The sequence below is a fragment of the Neolamprologus multifasciatus genome, chromosome 8 (assembly GCF_963576455.1).
Source record: "Neolamprologus multifasciatus chromosome 8, fNeoMul1.2, whole genome shotgun sequence".
In the NCBI taxonomy this organism is placed as follows: Eukaryota; Metazoa; Chordata; class Actinopteri; order Cichliformes; family Cichlidae; genus Neolamprologus; species Neolamprologus multifasciatus.
The window spans coordinates 1166361-1185466 of record NC_140446.1 but is presented as its reverse complement, the minus strand read 5'-3'; the positions used below and the strand labels follow the sequence as shown (position 1 = coordinate 1185466).

The 19106-nt window shown below is 43.1% G+C and overlaps 1 protein-coding gene across 4 annotated transcripts in view; it reads right to left on the bottom strand.

Annotated features, from left to right (window-relative positions):
* Positions 1-18595, bottom strand: part of tcerg1l (transcription elongation regulator 1 like) — an 81352-nt gene extending 62757 nt beyond the window's left edge. For 2 of the 4 annotated variants that reach the window (XM_085170483.1, XM_085170484.1), the window contains exons 1-3: positions 14770-18595; positions 12362-12454; positions 12144-12294 (exon numbers count right to left, since the gene is read on the bottom strand). In XM_085170483.1, coding sequence (XP_085026609.1) covers positions 12144-12294; positions 12362-12454; positions 14770-15180 — 655 coding nt within the window. In that variant the 5' untranslated portion in view covers positions 15181-18595. The remainder of the gene's footprint in view (positions 1-12143; positions 12295-12361; positions 12455-14769) is intronic. The other 2 variants (XM_085170486.1, XM_085170485.1) reach the window with 2 other exon arrangements.
* Positions 18596-19106: the final 511 nt, after the last annotated feature.

The window sequence follows — 19106 nt, the reverse complement described above, 5'->3', positions numbered from 1 at the left end:
GTTTACACTCAGTCTTTCAAATAGATGCAAGTAAAACACAGCAGAAAATAAATAAAGTCAAAGACTAGCGGTCCTGTTGCCCTATTTTCACCTGTAAAGCAGGAGTGGGGTAGGCGGAGGGTTACCCTGGTGCAGGTGTGCAGCGGTCAGTGGAAGAATCCGCGAGTTTCTCTGTGAGTTTCCCATTACGTCGTAGCTACTCGGAGCTTGTTTGGAAGTTTAGGGTTTTTTTCGCTGTAAAAAGAAGTTTTCTTCCCACGCACAACGGACACTAATGTTTTTGTCACTTTTTATGGAATCAAACTCAAAGTAAGGTCAGTACTTCCACGCTTTAAACGCTGCACGCTCATACTCTCTCTGCACTCGATATATGATCCATTGTTGATCTGCACACAGCTGTTGTCACGAACGTCGCACTCGCTTACGTCACTGTCATGAGACATTCTCGCAAAAAAAATCACGGTTTTAGTAACGCAGCGTTCCTACGGGAAAGTAACGGTAATCTAATTACAGTTTTTGCAATAATAATCCCTTACTTTACTCGTTACTTGAAAAAAGTAATCGGATTACAGTAATGCATTACAAGTAACGCATTACTGCCCATCTCTGGTCATCAGTGAGGCTCCAGATGCAAACCTCCACAATCAGCCATTATAAGTGGCTGATATCATTGTGGCTTAACTGAAGTTTCATGTAGTTACACTTTTAATGACGATCTGTGTGCTTATAGTTATATTTCAGCAGATCAGTCCGCCTCCACCAGTTTGCGCTCCTTTCAGGAAAACGCTGACCTAAATCTGTTGACGGCAGCGCCATTGCAGCGACAATAAAACATCTGTGTGAGGATATTTGATGCAGCACAATGCTCGCAAGATACTAACCGCCATGTTGCTCTCCGATGCATCCACCGGAGTATGAATGTGTGTGAATGTTCGATAGTAAGCACTTACAGACAGCACAGACAAAAAGTGCTGGTGTGACTGGTGAGTGCTCAGGGTAGAAAAGTGCTGGATAAGAACCGGTCCATTTACAGTCCAATGAATGATAAGGTTAGAAATTATTTTAACAACACATGCTCACTGTTGCAGACATGACATTTTTTAATTTTCCTCTCCACGTTCAGCAGAGCAGAATTTCCTGCGGAGGTTTGCATCTGTGAGCATGTTGTGTCAATCTGAGACAAATCAATCCTGACAAACTATAAACTGAAGAGAAACCGAGCTCCTGCCAGAAAACATCGACAACACGAACACACGCCCACGTTTGACTAAATAAAAGCAAATTTAATCTGCATTTGTTGGCTTCCAAAAGCCTCTGACTGCATCTGAGCATCGTCTCAAACAAATTAACTCAGAGGCTTCAGACAAGAGAAACACATCTGTGTCTATTTCAGTGATGGAGACTCAGGCTGCAGTCAGTCAATAACCTGTTCCTGCACCCCTGAGTTTATTCTTTAAGGCAGCAGCTGTGCTCAGGAAACTCCTCAAACAGCAGATAAAAATATAAAGACACACAACAAAGACCTCTTACAATGTTAATGCAACAAACCATCTGCAGATGATGATGCTACAAGTTCAGCAGGAGATGATGTAGAAACACAATGCCACATTATACAATAAAAGAGGCGACATTAACAACTCAGTGTTCATTTGAAAAGTGCAATAACGTAAAAAAACTGCACCACAGGTGAAAGTTGTGCAATTTTACTTCATTCAGAATATTTATGAGTTCTGTTCTTTTGGTGAATTGAGCTGTCATGCTTAAAACGTTTCCTGGTCTTTCTTTTTTACTGAACTTTTGCTAAATAATTTTCCTGGTGCTGGGGTTTTGGAAATCCCAGAGGTTATAAAGAACCACCCCAAGTTGAACCAGTCTATTTGGGGACAAATGATTCCTGATATCAAAAGACGGAGGGGGTTGGTTTCATCCACCTGCACAGCTTTGCCTGGATGTCATCAGTCTGTAGAGACTACAAGGTGGCTATTATAAATAACATTAACTTGCTTCTGGAGCACAGAGGGCTTCACTGGAGGGATGGATGGTATGGTAACATAACCAAGTTGGTTCCTGCATGTTGATGGCAAACATATATTATGGTTTACAGCAGCGGTCTCCAACCTTTTTTGCGGTTTATGTCCGACAATATTTTCACGGACCGGCCTTTAAGGTGTCGCGGATAAATACAACGAAATAAAACCAGTACTGATGTATTCATAACAAACCCTCAACTCTCGCAGCCCGGTACCAAACGACTCACGGACTGGTACTGGTCCGTGGCTCGGGGGTTTATAGCACTCACATGTTCCGCCTTTCTCTGGGTTATATATAACAAGGGTTATATTGACTAATCAATCACAGCACTAATCCTTTGGGTGACTGGTCCAGCTCTATGTGTCTAAGCCATTCTCACCCACTTACAATAGGCATGGACCTGCAAATTCAGCAACTCATTTTAATAGAGACTTCACTTATTTTGGCTGAATTGTGGCAATAAACCACCAAGAGACTGTGTTTGGGCCCAGACCACCTAAACAAGAAAACAAATAAAGCCGTTTTCAACTGTACCAGGACAGTTAAATGTAGACTATCAGACATTAGACCTCTCTCTTCTAAGCCCTATTAGTAAATGACAAACAGTACAGGCTGAGTTGAAGGCTGAGTGAATCTTTCACTCCAGCTTATTAATTAGCCAAAGACCGACACACAGTTTTACTTCAAAGCCTCAATCTTAGGGTCCATAATACTCTGGTTCCTTTCTGGTTCATTCATTCATCGTACTCTGGTTCACCCTGTATATTATTCTTTTGTGCAGATGCGAACACAGTATGCACACTCGAGTGTGGCCTAAAACAACTGCACCAAAACCCTTTGGTGGAGGTGATTTTGGTGCAGTTCCAAATGAAGTCCAAAGTGGTTCATTCATGGTGTACGTGTGATCTGAGCTGAACCAACTACCATGTGTACGCTGCAAGTTTGAGTTCCAGTAGCCACGTCTGCTTTGTTACCATAGATATGCAAAGGTCTGTACAGGCTAGCAACTAGCCACAAAGTAAATCCTGTAAGTTCTCCAAAGGTCATAAAGACAACACCATTTTTTTTATGTAAACAAACTAAAGCTACAAGTTTACAAACCTGTCAACTGATTTGTAAGTAAATGGACGATAATGTCTTAAGCCCCACCACGCTAAGTGCAACACAGATGAGCTGTGTGTTTAGGCTGATAAAAAGTCCAAAAGACAAAACAGAAATCCAGTTAGCTAATGAGTTACATAGTCTACAGGGGAAAATTAAACCACATACAAATGCAAACATGGAAATGGGTAACACTAGGGCATGCAAACAGATATTTGGACCAGAACTGAACATACACAAAGGGGTGTTTGCAGCAGAGAGGAAACACAGGTGAGATAAATACCAACAGAGACTAACCCAAAGTAAAGTAAGAAATAAAGAAACAGAAAACGGCACATTCTAACAAACAAACTTGATTATTGGATAAAAATAACACAGGGGAGGTGAGGTACACTAAATCAAAAGCTCAGGTACTTAAATATAAACTTCAACATGAACAGAATCCAAAAGCTATACCAATACTAAGAAGACCTTGGACTATCAACATGAATAAACCAACCAGAAACTGGTAAAAGGAAAAAAGAAAAAAAAAAAACAGAGAAAACGGAAAAGAATACAACCAGACCAAACACAAACTTCCCTGGTTCATTACTCATTTAGAGGATCATCATTTAACCTGGAGAAATAGTTTGTTGCTTTATAAGGAAGTCCTCCGCAAAGCCAGAACATCTTACTATTCATCACTGATTGAAGAACAACCCCAGGTTTCTCTTCAGCTCTGTAGCCAGGCTGACAAACAGTCAGAGCTCTGCTGAGCCAACCATCCCTTTAACGTTAACTAGTAATGACTTCATGAACTTCTACACAAATAAAATTTTAATCATTAGAAAAAATTCCCAGAAGCTTCTTCAGTCCTGAAATGAGAGGTGAAACGTCTTCAAGCAACTTAAAGAAGTCCAGGTGTCTTATGGCCTCTGACAGTGGACTCATCTCTGTGCTTACTGATGTGATGGCTGCACTTACAGCCACACAGTGGTAATACCCACCATGTTAGTGTGGAGGCTTATAAGTAACATCGCATTCACATTTGTCTTTCTTTAAATATAGGAATTAATTTACAGGACAATAAATAACTGGTTTTGGTTTAGAGTTAATGCACATATCCACATAACACTGCATCCTAAAATAAGTGCGCACATTTTAGTTTACACTGTTATGTGTGATTAATCTTTTGTTTTCTGAGTTAGCTTAGTTGCAGCTGTTCCAGTCCCTTGATTAAGGAGCCAAGAGGTGGAAAAGGGGCGGAGCCAGCTTTAAAGGAAGACTACAAATTGGTTGATGCCATAACTCGGGACCATGGGGGGGAATTGGAGTTCATTATGTTAGGTTTAGTTAGGTTTTGTGTATTTTACCCCTTCTCCTGTTTTTGTGGGCTGATCAGCCACTATTTAAGTTTCCCCTTTGTCTTGTTAAGTTAGGTCAGTTTGTTTAAGTTATCAGTAGTGTTGTCAACTTTGAGTACAGTTTTGTTATTTTGACCTCTTTTATGGGCCCAAGATTTTGATTCTTTTTGCATGATTTAACCAATTATGTTTTTTGGGTTAAATAAAAAATCATTTTTTTGGACTTTAACCTGTGCCTAAGTTTCCTTCACTGCTCGGTCCATCACAAGTGGTGTCAGGAGTGGGATCAGCAGTTAAAGGCACAGGATTTTTTTTCTCTTTTTTTCCCCTCTTCACTTATCAAGCCATGCACAGAATGGGAAGGAGTGGCAGAGAAGCAAAAGGAGATTGGCAAAACCAGCCAGTTGGAGTGGTAGAGCAAGAAGAAGGAGAAGAGGAAAATGGAGCCTCTGGAGGGGTGGATAGCACTGACAGCCAAAGTAAGGAGCCGACAATGGCAGAACTGATTTCCATCCTTCGTTCTCATATGGGTCAGCAGGAGGCCCAGGAAGCAAGAAGAAGGGAGGAGTTTACCTGCCAGGAACAGCGCTTTAGAGCACTGCAACATCAGTTTCAGCTGTTGCAGGTAGAAGTGCAAGCTCATACCTCCCTGGTCCCTGAGCCTCAAATGGAGGAACCTGAACAACTAAAGGTAGAGTCCTTTGAAGAGGACTCTTTCTGCTGAAAGATGGCATTTTGTATCGTCAGCAGGGTTCAGCATCACAGTTGGTGGTTCCTAGAGCAGTCCGGAAGGTGGTGCTCTCCTTGGGACACTCCATTCCATGGGCTGGCCACTTGGGAAAGCACAAAACCATGGCCCGCATTGGAAAATATTTTCATTGGCCTGGAGTGCGCTCGGATGTGACACTGTTCTGTAAAAGCTGCCCTCAGTGCCAGAAGTCTTCTCTTGAAATCCCCTCCAGAGCTCCTCTCCAGTCTCTACCAATTATCAGCACTCCATTTGAACGGCTAGGAATGGACATTGTTGGTCCTCTAGAAAGAAGCAAGGCAGGCAACCGTTACATGCTTGTTGTGACAGATTACTCTACAAAGTATCCAGAGGTCTTTCCTTTAAGATCAATAAAAGCCAAAGCAGTCGCCCTCTGTCTCATACAGTTCTTCTCAAGGGTTGGTTTTCCTCGTGAGATTCTTACTGACCGTGGCACTAACTTTATGTCCACTTTGTTGAAGCAGGTGTACCAGCTCCTTAGGATTAAGAGCCTGAGGACAACGCCATACCACCCTCAGACAGATGGCCTAACAGAGCGTTTCAATCAGACCCTGAAACAAATGTTACGCAAATTTGTCAATGAAACTGGTACAGACTGGGATCAGTGGCTGCCCTACCTCCTCTTTGCATATAGAGAAGTACCCCAGGCTTCTACAGGTTTTTCACCTTTCGAACTATTGTATGGCCATGAGGTACGAGGCCCCTTGTCTCTTGGGAGGGTGACCAAGAAAGATCACAGGCTGTCAATGTTGTCTCTTATGTTGTCCAGATGCGGGAACGGTTGGAGAAGATGACAGAGCTGGCCCAAGCCCACAAAACAGAAGCACAGCAGCACCAGAAGGCCTAGTACGACCAGTCAGCTCGGCAAAGATCCTTCAGTCCAGGTCAGAAGGTGCTGGTGCTTCTTCCAAGTGACAACAGTAAGCTGTTAGCAAAGTGGCAAGGGCCATATGAGATCCAAAAGAAACTTGGACCAACAACCTATAAGGTCGCTATTCCAGATCAGCCCCGCTCAGCAGAGTACTGCACATCAACCTGCTTAAGGAATGGGTGGAGAGACCAAAAGCAGATGTCTTTCTGATCCGGGAGGTTTCGGAGGAGGAGGAAGTGGATGATCAGTATCTGCCAACACCCACTCCTCAGGACCTGGATCTCAACCATCTTCCTGAGGAAAGACAGGCTCACGTGAGAAACCTGTGTAAATTAGATGTGTTCAGTGAAAATCCTGGTAGAACGGACATTGTGGAACATGACATTGTGTTGAAAGATGGAGCTTCTGTGAGGAGAATGAGTTACAGGATACCTGAGCATCTACTGATCCCGTTGAAAGAGGAGATCGACCTGATGTTGTCACTAGGAATCATTGAAGCCTCGAAGAGTGAGTGGTGCCAAAGAAGGATGGCAGTATCCGTTTCTGCATAGACTTCAGGTACCTGAATGCAATATCACAATTTGATTCATGTCCAACTCCCCGCATTGATGACACGGTGGAGCGCCTTGTGAAGGCCAGATACCTGACAACAATAGACCTCTGCAAGGGTTATTGGCAGGTACCACTGACTGAGCGCTCAAAAGAGCTGACTGCTTTCCGGACGCCGTGGGGCTTGTTCCAGTTTAAAGTCATGCCCTTTGGACTGCATGGTGCCCCGGCAACATTCCAGAGACTGATGGACCAGGTACTGTCTGACATGTCTGATTTTGCTGCAGCCTACCTTGATGACATAGTGATTTTCAGTTCTACCTGGGGAGAACACCTGCAACACCTGGAGAAGGTATTGGGGCGTCTTCAGTCTGCAGGGTTGACTGTTAATCCAGCTAAGTGTGCCATTGCCAAGGCTGAAACTGAGTACCTTGGGTTTGTGATTGGAAATGGAGTAATAAAACCTCAAGTCAATAAGGTCACCGCCATAGAATCCTGTCCCTTGCCAGAGACCAGAAAACAGCTGAGATCATTTTTAGGTATGGCAGGATTCTATCATCAGTTTATCCCTCATTTCTCCGCCAGGGCAGCTCTTCTGACGGATCTGACTGGTGCCCGAAGTCCCAATAAGATCACCTGGACAGAAGAGGCTAAGATGGCTTTTCAGGACCTACGACAATCTCTGAGTAAGAGCCCAGTCTTGCACAGCCCTGATTTTGAGAGAAATTTCATTCTTCAGACTGATGCCTCAGAGAGAGGATTGGGAGCTGTTCTATTACAGGGACCGCCTGGAGAGCGTCATCCAGTGGCCTTCATCAGCCGCAAGCTGTTTCCGAGGGAAGTGCGATACTCAACGGTCGAGAAGGAGGGACTTGCCATCAAACAGGCCCTGGACTCCTTTAGGAATTATCTTCTCGGACGGGAGTTCATATTGGAAACAGACCACAAGGCTCTTCAATGGATAGAGAGAATGAAGGACACAAATGGAAGGATCACGCGATGGTAGGTGGAGGTGGAAAAGGGGCGGAGCCAGCTTTAAAGGAAGACTGCAAATTGGTTGATGCCATAACTCGGGACCATGGGGGGAATTGGAGTTCATTATGTTAGGTTTAGTTAGGTTTTGTGTGTTTTACCACTTCTCCTGTTTTTGTGGGCTGATCAGCCACTATTTAAGTTTCCCCTTTGTCTCGTTAAGTTAGGTCAGTTTGTTTAAGTTATCAGTAGTGTTGTCAACTTTGAGTACAGTTTTGTTATTTTGACCTCTTTTATGAGCCCAAGATTTTGATTCTTTTTGCATGATTTAACCAATTATGTTTTTTGGGTTAAATAAAAAATCATTTTTTTGGACTTTAACCTGTGCCTAAGTTTCCTTCACTGCTCGGTCCATCACACTGACGACATTTAAATCTATTTCCAGTTGTGTGATGACCTGCCAGCTTCATTGAATCGTTTGTCTGACTTCATGAAAGATGTTACAGAGTGGCTGTCAGCCAATTCTCTCATTTAAAATGAGAAGAAAACTGAGATTATGGTGTAGGATAGTCACACTCCACGAGACCAGCTAGCTGCCCGATTTGCTCCCCTTGCCTGCTTTCTTACAGATACTGTAAGTAATCTAGGTGTTTGCCTGGATAGTTCATTTAAGCTGGATAAACAGGTTTCCTCTGTGGTTAAATCTGGCTTCTTCCAAATTTCCATGGTCAATCGTTTAATACCGTACAAAGATCTTGAAAAACTGGTACATGCCTTTGTGACCTCCAGATTAGAATATATTGTAACTCGCTCTACTCTGGACTCCAACTCGCTAGTGATGTTCGATTCGTGAACGAATCGTTCAATACTTGAGAATCACTTTACTGACTCGTGAATCATGATTCAAAAGCCCAACTGACTCACTGACTCATCCCTGTTGCTGTTAGCAAACTAATTCCATTAGTAGAAATATATCTAGCTTATAATTAAAATTGTGGGGGGGGGGGGGGGGGGGGGGGGGAACAACAGCCAATTTCTTAACAAAAGCATTTCTGCTCTGAACTGGAAGAAAAAACCCTGAGTAGAAGCTCACAGCAAGAAAATAGCTCCTCGGTTCACAGTAGCATCGCTCTGCTAACATGCTAACAGCACATTTAAGCTACTCACCCCTTCCCTCCTGTGCTGAATCGTAAGCGTAAGCGAATCACTCAGGACTCACTAACCCCCTCCCTCCTGGCTCACAGCTTCTTCTTCTTCTTGGTTGGCGACCAATGTTAAGGCGCATTACATGTCCATATCAGCTAGTCAAGTACACACCTACACAGCATGTTAACAAACCGTGAAAAAAAGCCACACAAAAAAATTAATGATTGCTGGTAACGGTTTCTATACATTAGTATTTACGAAGGGTATGTTGTGACTTACCTTCAAAATTACAGCGGTCCCTCGCTATAACGCGGTTCACCTTTCACCTCGCTGTTTCGCAGATTTTTTAGTGCAAGTTTGCATGCTTTTTTACGTCGTGCGTCCTGATCGCTGCAGACGATCTCCTCCGTCTCTCCTGTACAGTACAGAATCGCTGCATCTATCGCTAGCAGTGTGACTCTGAAGTGCAGTGCTGTATGTCCACGATGTACACGAAACGTTTTGCACCGTCAAAAAATAAAATTGGCTACTTGATTTCACCTATCACTGGTTATTTTTAGAACATAACACCCGCGATAAACGAGGGACAGCTGAGAAATATAACATTTGAATCCATTTTCTCTTTTCCCCTGAGGCGTGGGGGAAAAATATCGACAAGTCGATGAACATCATTTACAGATATATTGGGTAAATGCCCGAGACATCTATAGAAATGTAAATCGCCGCTTTATTTATTTATTTGCTTAACTTGTTTTGGACCGTAAACAGGGCGCAAATAGGACACCGGAAACAAAGCTCCCCACAGGAGTTTCCGCACCGGAAGTAGCATATGCTAATGTGCACATAGTCAATTAGGTGAGAAAATATAAATTTGACACATTTAAGGAAAATACTAATAAAATAAAAATAAACAAAAGAAATGTTTATTAAGCAATTTTGATAGGAAATTGCTTAATTTTAGAAATGTTTTTGCTCTTTTTTGCTCTATAAAATAGTTGTTTTTTCAGAATCACTCATCTTAGCAGTAGGATTTACATGAAAAGAGAAACAAATTAAGTTTGAGTGAAAATGTAATTTTTTTTGCACTCTCTGGTCGACTGACTCAGTGAATCAAATGACTCAAAAATCCCGATTCACTTTGGTGACTCATTAAAACTCGATTCAGTAAAAAGAATCAAATTTACCATCACTACAACTCGCTCACCTCCAACGGTTACAGCTCCTTCAGAAAGCTGCGGCTCGTCTCCTAACCAGAACTAGAAAGGTTGCCTGTATTACTCCAGTGCTCTCTGACTTACATTGGCCGCCTATTAAATTTCGTATTGATTTTAAAGTTCTGCTGCCTACTTTCAAATGCCTAAACAACCTTGCCCCTGACTATCTCACCAACCTCCTCAGTCTCTATACTCCCAGCCGTTCTTTATGATCATCTGGTCGGTTACTTCTGGCCCAGCCCATGCTCATGTATTAGCCCTTTAAGACCTACCATAGAACCAAGTCCGCCAGAGCTTATATTATATGTTTACATGCTGTGGAGCCATTTTTGGGAGCATTTCAAGTTGCTATACATCAATACAACCATTACAGCCTAAATTTTAATAATATGTCTGCATTAAGTGCATAGCAATTACATAAATTGCAAAAAAGTTCAATAAACTACAAAAAAATTGAAAATCGTTTTTGTTTTTTTAACATATATTTCTAGTTAGAGAAATTTAAGAGGCTTATCCCTCAAAACTGTAAATACAAAAAAGTTGCACAAAATAGTTTCCCACCACAGGAAATTTATTTTGAGTGTCTTCATAGTTTTATTTTTGAAATACACCATTTTTTATATACTGCAGGAAAAACGAAAATAAATATTATAATGCAAATTTGCAAAAAAGCAGCATATGCATCAAAATAAACTATTTCCAGCAGTGCAATATGAGTCCTAAGCATCCCAGAAACCACACAGAAAGTCATAAAGTCAAAGATAACTTTTAAAAACACCAGTATAGGCTCATGAGGCCCTGATGGTAAAAAAACAAACAAAAAAAAACACATTTCCGCAAAAATGACGTCACTTCCTGTTTCGGGCAGGTCATGGTGGACATGCAAAAGTTCGCTCTGACTTCTATTCCAACGTAGGAAGTGTTATGAACAGCTGATCGGATCGGCAAAGCATGTTTCTGGAATATTATGTTTTTGTTGCTGCAAGTGCTTTTTATGCAGTTTTTGCAAAACGGAAGGAAACTGTGACCGAGGACAAGCTGATGGCATAAGATGTAAGTACAACTCCTCCGGTTTCATATGCAAAAAAAAATTATTGCACTAGCTCACGTGGTTGCAGAGCTACCGGGATTTAGAAATAGTTACGCAAAACAGAGCGTGCTGCTCTGACCGGCTTTAAATGGTTAAGGCAATGGACAGTAAATTTGTCAAATAGTGCAGTGGAGTGAAAAGTACAAGTAAAATAATATTTTTTCTTAACCTCCCACAATAGTATAGACAACTGAGGACATGAGGATTGAAGACCAACAAAATCAGGAATGCAGGAGGCAATTCAGGGGCAAACCTACTTGGGCGAGGCCATGCTGTGTATACACTCACTTTTGTCTCCTGAAGAGTTGATCCCACTTCAAGGGGCAATAACACTGAATACGAGCTTCTGACCCTCCTTCATGTAAGGAGAAGATCAGCAGGCTGATGTTTAACCAACATTTAAACATTTCACTGTTTACAGCCACCCCAGCCTGTGAGGCTGATTCCAAAGCGCAGACAACACAGTCAGAACAGAACGATTCACATTCACATACCATCATTCACCCTATCTAATAACACCACCTTTAAATAACACCGCCACCCCGTTCGTTCATATGTCAGTCACGGTTTTTCTGCTCATCAATACACACGCCTGCGGTCTCAGAGCTGAATACCACACATTTCCAAACATGCTTCATTGGGTGATTTCAAATGGACCAATCATCTTCCCATTACACTGACACCAGTGTGTGTGTGTGTGAGACAGAGAGTGAGTAAAAACACATTCACCTCGGAGCAGCGAGCTACAGCCACTCAGCTCTCAGAAATGAGCCGTGTTGTCATGGCAACATGGCAAATGAGAACCCAGCATCCCTGAAACACCTCCAACCTCCAGTGGTTGTTGGTTCGATTCCAGATTAGCCGGGCCTTTACACACAGCCTTTCAGATTAAATGCACAGGACCAGATGAGAAGCCCCGCCTCGACGTGAAGGTCCCTGATCTGATTGGACGAACTGTGTGTAATCTTAAACTCTCTGGGCTGGTTTAAACAAGCAGGTCAGAATAATCAGGTGGATTCATAAAGGATGGATTCACCTGCAGCAGGTGTTGTCTTACCTGAGAGCTGAGGAGGGAACAGCAGCAGGTTGGCCGCAGAGGTTTGTCTACGTGATCTCGGGATTATCCGATTGGTTAACAGGAGGCGCTTCTGTCTCCTTGGAAACACCCCCACTTCCTCTGGTGAGAACCAGGTATCAGTGATCTGCAACTACATTAGCAACATTAGCATTTGCCAGTATGTGTGTGTGTGCGTGTGTGTGTGTGTGCGTGCGTACCTTTGGGAAACGATGATGACAATGATGGTGAAGAGGTGAAGACTGATAAAACGGCTGGACGAGAGGAACGACTTCAACTGCTGGACGTTCCCACTGAAATCACAGAAAATTGATGAACTTCCTGTTCCACCAACACAGACACACACAAAGACAGGTAGACAGGTGCTGGTGCAGCCTTCTGTCGGGGAATTTGTCCAATGAGAGTGCTCCTGGCCCTGCCTGACCTTTGTGCTGTGTGCTTTCAGACTTTCAGATGAAGCTGCTGACAGAATAAAATGAGGACCTGAACTCGTCATCCTCTTATTGAAAAAGGATTTTTCATCAAGGTGAAGGAGCTCTCAGAGATCCATTATCACTATAAAAACTAAAACTCCTTCATCCATCGTCCACGTGTGAAAAGAGGCCAGTCAGAGCACAGAGGTCCAGATCTGTCAGCAGCTTTTCAGTCCAGGCACACAACCTCAGATCTCTGCAGCTCCTTCCTTTCTTGCCACCATTTAATGTCACTGTGCAGGATTTCAGACAGTTTTCTTTGTTCGACACAAACATGCTTTGAAAAGAAAAATTACTTCAGAAGGTTTGCTGATAAGATGTTAAATTCTGTCAGTGGAGTTTATGCAGAAAGAATTAAAGAAGAGCAGCACGAGATAATTAACACGACACCGATAATTAACAGACAATTATTCACTTTGCCCTCAGGGATCATTAAAGTTTCATCTTATCTCCAGACTGCAGAGGAGGCCGAACTCACTTAAAGACACTTTAGATCAAACTGAAGATGTGAGGAAATAACGTCCTTAAGCCTTTCGCTTCACATATAAATCAATCAGTTTCAGGGACAAGATGAAACATGAGACATTAAAATAAACGAAGGTCTTGTAATCAGTCAGCGCTGCTCGTGATTCAGCTTGTTGTAATGTAATCACATTACAACAGAAATGTAATCACTTTGAGCTAATTAAATTCCATCCAAATGCTGATGTGAGAGGGGAAACGTTCGGACATATTTGCATCACTAAAATAGTGTTTGCTGAACATATCAGTCAACATATAAGAAAAACTGTAACACAATGACGCTGTCCCTACGTCTGCACACGCCTCGTTCATTCAGCAACATTCAGACAATGTTTTTGATCGGTTTCCTTGTTTTAAGTCAAATCCTCCTGCATTGCTCTGTGTGACCTGACTCTTCCACCGCAGGGGGCCTTCAGCGCTGTTAATTTATCAATAATGTTGTTAATTCAGAGGCGACTCCAGCGTGACTCTGCAGAGTAAAACGTTTCCAGCTGTGAAAAGCTTTCTGTCACTTCCTGCTGAGGCTTTCTGCGGTCTGCACTTGCACCTGAGAATTCTGGGAAGTTCTCACTTTTCTTTGATAATTATTATTATTTGATTATGACGATCTCCCATAAACAAGAGAAGAAACTGTCAGGTTTTTTTAATCGATTATTTTCTAGCGATCTTTGAGCACATCAGCACCAATCACCCAATCTACCAAGAACAGTGCCAGATATGAGTGAACAGGCAACACTAACAATGATTATACAGAACAGGTTCAAACAGAGCAGAGGGAATGGCAGCCATTGTTTGATATTAAAAGAAAATCTTCCACTAGACCACGATGAGGATGGTTTAGGGCAGGGGTGTCCAATTCCAGGCCTTGAGGGCCAGCGTCCTGCCAGTGTCACGTTTTAGATCTCACCCTGGGTCAACACACCTGAATCACATGATCAGTTCATTACCAGGCCTCTGGAGAACTTCAAGACATGTTGAGGAGGTAATTTAGCCATTTAAATCAGCTGTGATGGATCAAGGACACATCTAAACCCTGCAGGACACCGGCCCTCGAGGCCTGGAGTTGGACACCTGTGGTGTAGAGCAGCGGTCTCCAACCGTTTTTGCGCCACGGACCGGTTTATACCCGACAATATTTTCACGGACCGGCCTTTAAGGTGTCGCGGATAAATACAACAAAATAAAACTAGTACCGGTACTGAAAAAAAGAAAATTTATTCATAACACACGTGAAAAGACCCAGGAAAACCGAGTAAACGATAAAAACGATAACAAAATAACGCTGAAAACCGATAAAAACCCTGGAAACTATACATTTCACACCTGAGCCTCAACTCTCGCGGCCCGGTACCGGTCCGAGGCCCGGGGGTTGGGGACCGCTGGTGTAGAGTCTTGGGACAGCTTTGGAGGATTCGTTCAATAAAGAGCTTCTCTATTAGCAGCCTGTGGCAGGAAACTGAAACGTGTGTAACAGCAGGATGTGCAGACAGACACAAAACAACATTTACAGACAGATCCTCCGCACGTGAGCAGAATTCAAATAAATCCCGCCTACACACAATGAATCAGCTGGTCTGACGGCACCGGTGATCAGTTCAGGTGTGTCACGTTACCTGCATCAGCTGTGCGTGCTCAGGTATCCACACAGCTGGGGGGTAGAACACCAAAGGAGGCATGGCCTGGTATGTTGCAGCTGACCAGCTGGCCAACCACAGCCACTGGGGGGAGGGGTCAGTGCTTACAGACAGCCAGGGTGTGGTGGTGGTTACCATGCCAGCTGGCTGACCTTTAAACCGGGTGACTGGCAGCATCATGATGACATCACCATCTGAGTGGCAAAAGGGCGAATTAGGGCTGAGCAGTATGATCACATGGGTCAAACTGTATGCTAAAAGAAAAGTTAATGCTGAGGTTAGCAATCTGCAAATAAAAAATACACAAAAAGAAAACATAAACGAGTCAAACCCGAGTTGAGCACATGCTTTCAACAGCCATAACTCATCAATACATGACATCAGCTTCATCAGTGCAAAGTGACACTTCCACAGAAACACTGCATCTTCATCCAAAATCAGTCCAGACAGATCACGGATCACTGCCAACTAGGGCTGCCACAAACGATTATTTTGATAGTCGACTAGTCACCAATTATTTTTGCGATTAGTTGACTAATCAGATCATCATCCATTGGATGTAAAACATACAGCTTATTGCACCAGCAGCATCTGCTCTTATATAACTATCATTAGCTTACAGCTTTAAGTGTTTAAGGTATGTGCTAACTCAAAATAAAGACAAGATGATAGTTTATTAAATTTTAATGAAATTTGCAGATTGTTTCTGTGAAGTTTAATAAACTCCTTGCTATCTAAAATATAAATACTAAAAAATGCCAAACAATAACATTTTTAAGTTATCTAAGTGACTTGTATATCATGTTTAACCTGAGTAGCGAAAGACGGCGGTGGGTTTGAAAACGATTAGCCGGGAGTCCGGTGTTCTCACGGCTCTAGTTAGCCTAGCCCCCGGCTAGCTATCGAGCTAGTGGCTAACAGACGTCTCCGAAAACGTCGGAGCGCTTTTGAAAATATGTGGTGTCTTGATAAACTGAGCAGATATTTGAGGTTTACACAGCTACATTCTCGCCTGAAAATATGTTAAACGTTTATTTTGTGACCCAGAAAGAATAATAAGAGTAATATTAAAACTAACTAGCTGCCGCCATTGTTGGAAACTGAGCTGGGCTGCGCTATGAATTCTGGGACACAGCTTCTTCTTCTACGGGGTTTAACGGCAGCTGGCATCCTGTACATGCAGTGCTGCCATCTTCTGTTTCAGTCCGTTATTACACTCTTAAATCCTACTACTTATTCCTGCGTCTTTTGTGATCTTACAAAGCTTCAAACGACGCGTCGACTATTTAATCAGTTGTCGACAATTTTGATAGTCGACGTAATCGTGACTAGTCGACTAATCGTGGCAGCCCTACTGCCAACACCTCCGAATTCAGACCAATAAATATTTAAAAATTATTAAAGAACTAAATGTTAAACTGAAGTCTCAAACTGGTGTTTGAATTCCACTTTAACAATAGAATATAATTCTACTGTTTCTACTGTTGCATTTAGTATACTCTCTTCATGGAAACCATTACTGATCTAACTGATTATCAATGCGATCATACTGATCACCTCAAAATCATCATCACATCTGTCAGAGCTGTAATTTCATTTTGATGGAAAGAGAACCACAAGCATTTCCTGTGCTTTGAAACACTGATAAACCTTTAGCGATTTATTGATCGGAGCAGGAGCCAATTTTATGGGTTGTTACCTTTTGTGTTTTACCATATGGTGTGTTTATGTGAACGTATGTAAGGTAGCGCACGTAATTAACGCAGGTGTGTTGTTGTTGGGCAGGAGCAAACAGTTTGTGACCACTGTGCTGTTCTCATGAATGGTGGATGAAGAGAACTGTTAACAACAAATGCAACTGATGGAAGTGGAATAAAGATGTTAAATGGAGAAGACAAATACGGCTGGAGTTGTTGGACTGTAACAGGTTTCATTCATAACAGTGGCAACGCGTCACCCCGCCAACGAACACCTCAGAGACTTCAAGCGTAGGCTTAGCCTCTACGATCAGGATCAGCTGAAGTTTCTTTCTACTGAATGCGTCCAACCACAAACAGTCACAACATGTTTCCGACTGATGTTCCTCACAGGTTCCTCTCTGTCCTCCTACATCTTCTTCACCACGGACACTGTCGGCAGCAGCAGTTTAGGTCACACGATCAACTACAGATTCAAACATTTTCCTTCACTGATCAGTTATAAAAACTAACATTTTTATTACAGTCACATTTTAAGATTGTAAATCAATACATGATTGTTGTTCTTAACAAATGAATTTTATTATGAAAAGAAAATGAGATTTTGTGTAGCAGCAAAGACTCACACTGAGCTCCAAGCCGTCATATTGGATTAAATAAATCCATTTTTATTTCACTCTGTTCTGTTATCATTTATTATTTCACTAATGATTTTTACTCTTGGATGGTTTTTCACATTGTAAAGTTCTTAAAGTAAGCCTGAGGTTTCTCACACTTGGATTACAGATTATTGTTTGGACTCAGGTATTGATCAGTAATCAATAAATATCATATTAGAATTAGGAACCGTGAAGTTGCTGTTAGGCCGACACAGGCATTTCTGAATAGTAACATTCAACTGAAAAATAATCACTTAATATCATTTTATATTTAACATGACGGTGAACATGGTGTCCTCACACACACACACACACACACACACACACACACTAATGACAGAGTTTGTATGTGTCTGTTTATTAAAGTCAGACTTAAATAAAAACAGTCAGAGTCCAGCTGTGAACAGCTGCTGCTGAAGATGACGATGATGAAGAGGAGGAGGATGATAACGCAGACCTGCAGCTGACCGGAACATCGGTAAATCCGGTAAGAGTCACCTACCGACCCGCGGAGCTCCTCCGGCGTCTACCCGGTAAACTGCTCCTCGCGCCGGCGGGACCGAGCCTCTGCTCTCCGGTCACGTTCTTCGGGCTGCAGCTCGCGGAGGTCCTCGCGGAGGTCCGCAGATCAGCTTCCAATATGGTAAAGGTGAAAGCACGCGCGCGACATGACGTGAAATACCGACAGACAGACGCAGACAGACCCGACGGACACGCCGCGCGTGTCACTGCGATGCCTGATGGTTGAAAAACACCGGAGCCCGCGTGCAGCTCCGCGTCGTCACGGAGTCTCCCCCCTCCCCCCTCTGTCCGGTACAAACGGATTTGAGCTTCTCTCAGATCAAAGAGCCGCTCCCCTTCACGCGCGCGTGCGTGTAATAATCAATGGTCCGTAAAAATGAGGAGCTGTGAGTTATTCGGGGTGATTGTGTTTGTGGTTCTTCCTCATCATCAGTTTCACATCTTTTCCTGAGTCTCGTTGCTGTGCTCGTGTCTTCGGTCTCCTCCCACCTGTTTGTTTCGCTCACCTTGTTTCCGCTTCCACGGTCTGTTTGTCGTCAGTGTTTCGTTCTCTCGTGCTCTGTTTTACTTTGAAGGACTGTTTAAGTTTTGCTTCCTGCCTCCCCCCTCCGGTACTGATGCCTTTCACCTGTGGCTCCTTCCAGCACTTCCTAAGTTGGCCAACAGCTTAACCTGCATGTTCACTGGAATGGGCGGGGCTAGGAGCAGGGTCAGGATCTCCTGCCAGTGGTTATCTAAAGCTGTGATTGGTTGGAGGCTGCCAGACTTGCCCCTTTGATTCTGATTTGTGATGTTGGTGTTAGTCAGGGGTGGGGACCTCAGGCCTCATGGCCGGTGTCCCTGATCCAACACGGCTGCTTCAAATGTCTAAACGACCTCCTCAACATGTGTTGATGTTCTCCAGAGGCCTGGAGCTAATCATGTGATTCAGGTGTGCTGACCCAGGGTAAAACCACCCCTGCTGTAAGTGAATTCAGAGAGCGGCGCTGTGCCCTGGGTATGCTGACCTCGCCTCATACTTCAGATTGGGTGGAGCAGGTCTCCCACTAACTGGAAGGTTGGTGGTTTGATCCTTGTGTGCTCCAGTCTGCAGCCCAAATATCCCTGGGCAAGATGCTAACCCCGTGTTGTTCTCTGGTGCACCCAAGAGCCACTACGACTGACCTTTTAAAAGAAAAGGAAAAACTCTCCACGTGTGATATTTTGTCAGGTATCTGTGAATGTTTACATCTTCCACTCATTGTTGTTTTTCATGTATAAAGATAATAAAAAAGTGACTCAATAAATGAAGCTTTAAGACAGGAAACAGAATCTAACCCAACTCCGTCCTGCAGCTTTTAAATTTGACCCTGTGTAAGCACACCTGAGTCACATGATTAGGTCATTATCAGGCTTCTGGAGAACTTCGAGAGATGTTGAGGAGGTCATTTAACCATTT